The 9,662-nt window shown below is 33.5% G+C and overlaps 1 protein-coding gene and 1 non-coding gene across 2 annotated transcripts; one reads left to right on the top strand and one right to left on the bottom strand.

Annotated features, from left to right (window-relative positions):
• TRNAD-GUC lies at nt 1,688-1,759 on the top strand. The gene has a single exon. It is a non-coding gene; the product is annotated as a tRNA-Asp (tRNA).
• On the bottom strand, nt 1,874-4,592 carry LOC104724416 (serine/threonine-protein kinase HT1-like). Its single transcript, XM_010442901.2, has 6 exons — nt 4,003-4,592; nt 3,430-3,562; nt 3,136-3,331; nt 2,926-3,050; nt 2,672-2,830; nt 1,874-2,296 (listed from the first exon to the last, which is right to left on the bottom strand). Exons 1-6 carry the CDS (start codon nt 4,131-4,133, stop codon nt 1,979-1,981), a joined length of 1,062 nt encoding a protein of 353 aa, XP_010441203.1. The 5' UTR covers nt 4,134-4,592; the 3' UTR covers nt 1,874-1,978.

The following is a 9,662-nucleotide window of genomic DNA, read 5'->3' as shown; positions in this document are numbered from 1 at the left end:
TTTTTTTTTTTTTTTTTTTTTTTTGGGCGAAAATTTAAATGTCATTTGTAGGTCAAGAAAATACGACGTCGCTTGAGACAAAAAAAAAGGAACAGCTATTCCTCAATAATCTAATTTTAACTACTTATAAATGGGGAATGCATTATTCTTGTGTTTCAAGCCTAAAACTATAGTATTCAATTCTTTATTTTATTTTTAAGTTTACAATTCATCAATAATAATTAATAAATATTATATAGAAAACAATAAAAATTTATCTTTTGGAAAAAAAAAATCTCTTTGATATTGGATTAATAAGAAACATATGAAGTATTAAGAACATCTTTATTGCTACAAAGTATAAAATCTTCCAGCTTCTCAAGATATACTATTTTAATAATTTTATTATTTATTAAAATATTAAATTATAAAAATGATAATATTATAATGTACCATATGTCAAAAAAACGTAAAACTATATTAAAATTATTAAAATAATAAAATGTATTTAACCAGTGATAGTATGTCATATGTAAGAAAAGAGAAAACAGAAACCGAGTAAATCTAAATTAGATTGTCTAAACGAATCACCATTGAAATTCATGCAGCTAGATTTTTCAGTTTCTAGGTTATACCTCAAAATAAAAAGATTTTCAAGTTTTTTTTTAGTAAAAATGGAAATGTGATTTGGAGGTCAAGGGGGCAAAGAAAGAACAATTTGATGTATATAATTAATCCAATTAATCCATCTCTTACTAATTCATCCAATTTTAAATATTTTTACACTTATTAAAACCTGTTTATAAATGGGAAATGCATTATTCTTGTGTGATTTACAAGCCTAAAACTATATAGCATTCAATTCTTTATTTTTAAAAAAGTTTATAATTTGTCAATAATAATTAACAAATATTGTACAGAAAACTTAAAAAATCTCTCTTTTGAAAAAGAATCTTTGATATTGGATTAATAAGAAACAAATGAAAATTAAGAACATCTTTATCACTATAAACTCTTTCAGTTTCTCAACATATTATTTTAATAATTTGTAATATAATTTTATTATTTATTAAATAATAATAAAAATGAATTTACTAATTATAGTGTGTCATATGTCAAGAAAAGTTAAATGATATTAAAATAACAAAAATGAATTTAACCAATTATAGTGTGTCATATGTCAAGAAACGTAAAATTATATTAAAATATTAAAAATAAACTTAACCAATTATAGTGTGTTATATGTCAAAAACATGTTTCGGATGAGTCCTCAACTTTTCATCTTGTAAAAAATGATGAATGCATTTTACTTTTTCACTATTTTGCTTTATTTTAACTGGAAATACAATGAATCAGAGAATTGTGTAACATACAACTTTACATGTATAAATATGGTTTTACATGTATGACACATGCAGGATTTTGAAGGTGATTTTGAATGAGATCACCTTCAATATTAATGGTTTTACATGTATTTATGCTCGATTTTGAAAGTGTTCACAATAAGATCCCCTTCAAAATACATGGTTTAACATGTACCTATGCATGCTTTATAAGGTGCTCATGATGTGTGCACCTTGATAAAAGAAAAGTGTTTAAACCTTTATTACAATCATCTAGTAATTATTTTGCTTCTTTTGACATGTGATTTTTGTATTTGCACTAAATCTTGCTTCAATTAACTATTATTGTTTATCTTAACAACAATGTCGTTGTAGTATAGTGGTAAGCATTCCCGCCTGTCACGCGGGTGACCCGGGTTCGATCCCCGGCAACGGCGTAACTTTGTTTTTTTTTTTTTTTTTTGGAATTTTAAGTTTAAAACTTTTTTGGAATTTTAAGTTTAAAACACTTTCAACTTCCCTTAATTTCGGTACTTTCTCAGTAAAATTCATTAGTTGAAAATATAAGCTATTAATATTGAAACTAATAAATTATTCATTACATTTTCAAACCACTTCTCTTATTTTTCACCCTATATAACCCACACAATCAAATATTAGCAGCAGAAAAAGAAGCTGCTTTCTCTAACTTGTTTTTGCTGCAAGTTTGCATCGGTAGGAATCTGATCTCCGTCTCTAACAGCCATCAATGAGCAAGTTCCAGGCGACTCTGGTGGCAATACCGCGTTTTCGGACGAGAATACACGTTTAATGGACGGAGGAACAAGCTCAGGTGCTGAGATTGTGGAGAGGCAACGTAGAAGCATTTGAATAATCTCTGTGAAGTTTGGTCGATAGTTTGGATCTTCTTTCCAGCAAGATGTTACGATCATTGCTAAATCCCCTGGTAAATCGTCTGCACTAGGCCTCAAGTTCTAACCGGAAATATGAAAGCATACAACAATTAGAATCAAACGGTTTGAAACTTAAGAAACAAAATGGTTTGGATTTAAGATTCAAACGGTTAGAAAGCAAGAATCAAAATGTTTCAAAACACAAGAACTAAACGGTTAGATATCAAGAATCAAACAAAAAAATATCAAGAACCAAGAATGTTAAAAATCAAGAACCAAACTTCGGAATCAAGAAGAATTAAACGGTCGAAAATCAAACGGTAGAAATTATAGTAAACGGTTGAAAACCAAGAATCAAATGGATCAAGGTGCAAACTTTGATATCAAAATCAAATGGTTGAGACTTGAAAATCAAGAATCATAATATGGTTGAGAATTCAGAATCAAGAATCAAACCTTGAATGCAGCAGCGTAAGCAGCTTGGAGATTTGACATGCCTTCAAAAGGTAACTTGTTGTGGATAAGCTCCCACAAGACGATAGCAAAGCTGTAGGCATCTACCTTATGGTTATAGTGTTTTTTCTCGCCATGCCTCAATGTGACCGTACTATAAAGCTGTTTAACCGTAACTTTTGGATTCAGCAAATTGTTGGAGCCAAAAGGCAAATGCAGAACACGAAAAATGATTTCATTGAGAATAGTATTAGTACCTCGGGAGCCATCCAACGATATGTACCAGTTTCTGCGGTCATCATCTCGGTTAATGATTCTTCTCTAGCTAAACCGAAATCTGCTAGTTTAACCGTCTTATAATCTGCAGTTAAGATCAAATTCTCTGCCATCCAACAAAAAGATAAAAATCAGACCAAGATTGTGACTTCTAGAAAGTTTTGACGCGTGATATCGGTTTAAACTGTCACCTGGTTTGAGATCACGGTGGATGACTCCATGAGAGTGTAAGCATTCCATGGCCCGTGCAATGTCAAGAGCAAACCCAACAGCTAAACGTATGTCCAAACGCCCTGGACGCAAACTCACAAGGTATTTACGCAATGTACCACCGAGTAAAAGCTCGGTAACTATAACCATGATTGGTTCTTTGCAAGCTCCAATGAACTACACAAAGTTACCGAATCAAAACGTTTAGCCTTGTCTCTTAACCAAACTCTCTAGAAATATGAACCAGAGATTTGGTCAAAGATAAGAAGCTGAACCTTAACCAAGTTTTTGTGTTGAACTCTAGACAACATAGAGACCTCTCTTGCAAATCTGCTCTCTCTTTTCGCAATCTCTTCCGGAGATTCTCCTCTTTTAACAATCTTAATAGCAACTGTTTTGTTTTTATACCTAAACAAAGAAACCACACATCTCCTTATCAATCTCTCTACTCTTCATCAACAATAACACGTCACCAAACCAAGATTCTCACTTACACCAAAAACTGATTCACACTAAATTTCCAGTGGCTACATTAACAAATATTGATACAAAGACTACCTCTTTGATCCTTAACTCATCAAACAACCCATTAAACTGAAACATATATTACTAAAGACTAAATATTTTTCAGCCAAAACTTTCAATCTTTTCTTCAAATATGCAAAGTCTCGAGTTCTGTACTCAAAAACAAGTTCAAGAACCAAGAAAGATCGATCCCCGAGAAAAAGGGAAACAATAATGGATTAAGATTCATCCAAGAATCATAGAGTGAGTAAAAATGAAGCCAAAATTTGAATTTTTATGATATTAATATGTAAATGGAGCAAAATTGAATTAAGTAAACTTACTTTCCTTCATAAATTTTAGCATGAGCACCTTCACCAATCTTGGGACCAACAAAGAGATGTTGAGGATCAACGACCCATTTAGGATCTAATTCAAACACTTCATTAGAGTAACACTCAGTTACAGATCCCATTACCAAAAGGTTTAGATTTTATTTTGATTATAGAGACTTGTCAAATCAAAACCCTTTTGATGATCAATTAATCATTCTTGGTACAATCAAGAAAATATGCTTTTTGGGGATATAAAAGCGAAATCAAGAGACTTCCATAAATATAATAATAGAACAATAAACTCAGAAGAGACAACAATATCAATTTGTGATAACAAAAAATACAAAAATAAGATATTCTGAAACTGAGTTGTGTGACACAAAAAAAAACTGAAGATAATAAAACCCAGATGGAGAAATGGTCAAAAATGTGATGATAAAGATGGTCGTACTGCTGGTAACGATTTGAATTTAATGTATTTGTAAACTTTTTTTGTTTTTGTGGTTTGTTTTTTGGATTTTGAATTAGTAATAAGACAAAAAAGTTCTGAATGATCAGAAAAAAGATGTTTGCTGTATCCGCCGCGTAAGTAAAGTGACAAGGAAATTTCGTATCTCTCTCTGTTTTGTTCTGTCCTTTTTGGTCGGCCAAAGTTACAGAAGCGTAAAATTGACTAAATAATACACAAACCGAATAAAATCAAATGAATAGAACCGGACATAACCGGAAAAAGTCAAAGTTATGAACAAAATATATTAAGGAAGTTTCCTAGAATGTAAAGATAGAACGGTGAAACAAATATATATTTAAAAATTAAAATAAATAAATAGTTATATAAATATTGAAAGAAAAAAACAAAATCTTTAACGAACAACACTCTTTTATTAATTGACATAAAGACAAAAAAATGGTTGCATGAATTTAAAATTTAGAGATCGTGGGCAAAACTAAAAAAATCGTCGGTGCGGTGAGAAAGGCGAACTGGCGAACCGTTTTTTTACAAGATCAAGATGAGTACTTTTTAGTACTTTACAAGTGAGATCATATGATTAATTAGTGTAAGAAAAATAAAATATTGGCCTGAAGCAGTAAATGTTGGAATTTGAACCGGTTTATAACGATTTATAAAACTAGTCACAAATTCTATTGCCAGGATTCATGTAAATATTGAATCAAATCTATATCATCAGATTATGAATATATCTGGATAGTTCGCAGCGGAAGATGAAGTAAAATAAACTAAGGTTGTAAAGCAATCCAACCGTTGTGCCTCTACTGATATCCACATGCACACAAACTGGATTGAACGGGATGCTAGTGCCGTAGAGATCAGATCTCGATCGTGACAAATATTTTTGTCTTAGGTTTGGTTTCGGCGAGAATCTTAGTCATATCTAATTAAACGCAAACGTCATTATATATATTGATGGATGCTAACCTAACTCGTTTAGGTTTGCTAATGGGCCAAGCCCAATTCTCACTTACGTGCACGTTTATAAACATACATATATATATCAAATATAGATATGTATTATATTAACATATTTTATAACTGCACATATATAAATATATATATATATCTCATATAATATATATATATATATATATATATTTTATATCAAACCCAATATTGCATTAATCCAGTCTGCTTAGGTGTGTGACCATGTAAGATTGAATAATATTAGTAATGAACTTCTAAAGTCATTGATTATAAAAGGTTTCTAGCAAAACGTTATAATCGTCTAATATTATACGACTTCGACTTTCAAACCTTTGACTACACAAAAGTTAGTACAAGTGATTTCAGGACATTCCCAACAATCTTCCACTTGTACTGGAATCATCTATTCCGATAATCCTTTCGTCGCTATATCTAGATCTTAGCATAAGGCAAGAAACAGTGTCATCCTTATTAAGCTAAATCATATTTATCGAACTCCGGTTTATACTGATAAAACAAACGATTGACTTTCACATCGTTTGAGCACGGCCATGCATTTTCCAGTATCAAATCTTCGATAGGCCCAAAGATATTTATCTCCTGTTATATAGGAGGGACAAATCCCATCTTGTTCCATCCTTGTTCCTTACACAGTTCATAATACGCCCAATCACTGTCTTTATAATCACCTGTTACGGCTGACGTTTGACATGATCAAAGCGGACCAATCCATGTATAAGAAAAAATGACAAACTCAGGTCAAAGGACTATACTCTATAGTTGTGATGAGAAACTCTTATGACACTCATATAACATTCTTGTAGAGTTCTCATAGCGGGTCAGTCCAATACTGTTCTCCAACACATATTAATGTGATTGACTTTTATACTACATATCAATGACTCCATGAAATTTAGTCATCAGTCACCTCACATACTAGTCATTTATAGTTATTAATGTCCCATTGTAATAACCTTGACTAGGGACCTCAATCATTTATGTTATCTTTCATTTATAGGGTTTCATGATCAAGTCATGTACTTGATGACCTATAATGATAAAATAAATTATTTTGGGACAATTATTTAATTATCCAATAACCAAATAATAGTGAAACAAATTTCATTAATTTGAAAATACATCGAATGTATGTAAACATGAATATCATATCATAAAATACATTTCTCCCACTAGAATCAAGATCACATCTTTAGAAATTTAATGCCCACAACAGTCGTATGACTCTCATGCTTAGGTCGTGGAAGAGGCTTGGTTAAAGGATCTGCAACATTTGCATCCGTTGAAACTCTGCTAATCTTTACATCTCCTCTATCAACTATATCACGAATAAGGTGATATCGTCTTAGAACGTGTTTGGATTTCTGGTGCGATCTGGGTTCCTTCGCTTAAGCGATGGCTCCATTGTTATCACAATAAAGATCCACCGGCCCAGAAGTGCTAGGAACCACACCAAGTTCAGCAATGAACTTCTTAATCCAAACAGCTTCTTTTGCTGCTTCAGAAGCAGTAATATATTCAGCTTCGGTTGTAGAGTCTGCCACGGTGCTCTGTTTGGAGCTTCTCCAAGTCACCGCTCCTCCTTTCAGACAAAAGATAAATCCAGATTGAGATCGAGAATCATCTTTGTCTGTCTGAAAGCTGGCATCAGTGTAACCACTCACAACAAGTTCATCACTTCCTCCATACACCAAGAACTTATCCTTAGTATTTCTTAAATACTTTAGGATATTCCACTCGTCATGCTTAAAACACATGCCACATCAGGCCGAGTACAAAGCATGGCATACATGAAAGAACCTATAGCTGAAGCATATGGAATTCTACTCATGCGCTCTCGCTCATCATGCGTTTTAGGGCACTGAGTCTTGCTGAGCGTTATGCCATGAGACATTGGTAAAAAGCCTTTCTTAGAATCATGCATATTGAACTTATGTAAGATCTTATCTATATAAGTATCTTGACTTAGTCCAATTAGTCTATTTGGTCTATCTCTATAGATCCTTATTCCAAGAATGTATGCAGCTTCTCCCATGTCTTTCATTGAAAAACAACTTCCTAGCCAAGTATTCACAGACTGAAGCAAAGGAATATCATTTCCAATAAGTAGTATATCATCTACATACAATATTAGAAATGCAACTCCGCTCTCACTAGTCTTCTTGTAAACACAAGGCTCTTCTTCGCTTCTAATGAAATCAAACTCTTTCATTGCCTCATTAAAACGAAGATTCCAACTCCGAGATGCTTGCTTCAACCCATAAATAGAACGTTGATGCATACTTTCCCAGCATTCTCAGGATGTGTGAAACCTTCAGGTTGTGTCATGTACACATCCTCTTCCAGGTTTCCGTTAAGGAAAGCTGTTTTCACATCCATTTGCCAAATCTCATAATCATAATAAGCGGCAATTGCTAGGAGAATCCGAATAGATTTAAACATTGCAACTGGAGAATAAGTTTCATCATAGTCAACACCATGAATTTGCTTGTAACCTTTAGCTACTAGTCTAGCTTTGTATATCTGTATATTACCATCCATGTCAGTTTTCTTATTGAAAACCCATTTACACTCAATGGCTTTTACACCATCAGGTAAATCAACCAAATTCCATACTTTGTTTTGTGACATAGAATCCATTTCGGATTCAGCGGCCTCTAACCACTTATCGGAGTCAGGGCCCATCATTGCTTCTTCGTAAGACGTGGGTTCATCATTCTCTATAATAAATATATCATGATGATCTGTCACCCAAACCCCATATCTATCAGGTTCGTGACGTGTCCTTTCGGACCTACGCACTTCAGGCTCCACAGGCGTAGATTCTACGACTCTTCGTAAATCTAACTGATGCTCTTCCTCAATAGGTGAAGCAATCTCCTGTGGTTCTCGAACTTCTTCGATTTGTACCTTACTCCCACTGTTTCTTTTAGAAAGACACTCTCTCTCTAAAAAGACACAATTCCGAGCAACAAACACTTTGTTCTCGGTAGGGTTGTAAAAGTAATAACCTTTGGTCTCTCTAGGATAACCAACGAAGTAGCACTCATCAGATTTGGGTTCAAGCTTATCAGTAATCAAACGTTTGACATAAGCTTCACAACCCCAAATTTTTAGAAAAGACAAATTAGGAACCTTTCCTGTCCATATCTCATATGGTGTCTTTTCAACTAATTTTGATGGACATCTGTTTAGTGTAAACGCAGACGTTTCTAGAGCATATCCCCAAAAGGATAATGGAAGATCTGTGTGACTCATCATTGACCGAACCATATCTAATAAAGTTCGGTTTCTCCTTTCTGACACACCATTCCATTGAGGTGCTCCTGAAGGAGTGAGCTGTGAAACAATTCCACATTCTCTGAGATGATCACTAAAGACTTGGCTCAAATATTCTCCTCCACGATCTGATCGAAGAGCTTTAATTGTTTTGCCAAGTTGGTTTTGTACTTCATTCTGAAATTCTTTGAACTTTTCAAAAGATTCAGATTTATGTTTCATCAAATAAACATAACCATATCTACTGAAGTCATCAGTAAATGTAATGAAGTACTGATAGTTTCCTCTGGCACCTAAGCTCATTGGTCCACATACATCCGTATGTACAAGGCCCAACAAGTCACTGGCCCTTTCACTGTGTCCAGTAAAGGGAGCCTTAGTCATTTTACCCAACAAACAAGATTCACATTTTTCATATGATTCATAATCAAATGAGTTCAAAAGTCCATCACTATGAAGCTTCTGAATGCGTTTCTCATTTATATGGCCTAAACGACAATGCCAAAGAAAAGTAGAATTTGAGTCGTTAGACTTAAATCTTTTAACACGAATGTCATAGATAGGCATACTCTGGTTCAGAACATAAAGTCCATTCTCTAATGGACCGCTACCATAAAAAATATCATCACGATCAAATGAACAACATTTGTTCTTGATCGAAAAATGAAAACCTTCCATGTCCAAACATGAAATAGAGATGATATTCTTATTTATTGTAGGTACATAGTAGCAATTCTTAAGTTCCAAAATCATGCCAGAAGGTAAAGACAATTGATATGTACCTATGGCCAAAGCAGCAACGCGTAGGTCCACTTGTCCTTTCTCCAAAATTCTACTATTGCTTAGGCCTTTCAAATTATTACAAATATGAGCACCACAGACGGTATCTAATACCCAACGAGTAGAACCACAAGTGGTAACATTTACCTCT

The sequence above is a fragment of the Camelina sativa genome, chromosome 11 (genome assembly GCF_000633955.1).
Source record: "Camelina sativa cultivar DH55 chromosome 11, Cs, whole genome shotgun sequence".
Classification (NCBI taxonomy): Eukaryota; Viridiplantae; Streptophyta; class Magnoliopsida; order Brassicales; family Brassicaceae; genus Camelina; species Camelina sativa.
Note: the sequence above shows the minus strand (reverse complement) of the source record. Positions and strands in the feature narration are given on the sequence as shown.

Excerpts from the sequence above, each read along its gene's own strand:
- LOC104724416 (XM_010442901.2), bottom strand. The coding sequence starts at position 4,133 with ATGGGATCTGTAACTGAGTGTTACTCTAATGAAGTGTTTGAATTAGAT. Across the intron at positions 3,332-3,429 it reads AACACAAAAACTTGGTTAAG|TTCATTGGAGCTTGCAAAGA; the intron begins GTTCAGCTTCTT and ends AACTTTGTGTAG. Across the intron at positions 3,051-3,135 it reads CCACCGTGATCTCAAACCAG|AGAATTTGATCTTAACTGCA; the intron begins GTGACAGTTTAA and ends GTTGGATGGCAG.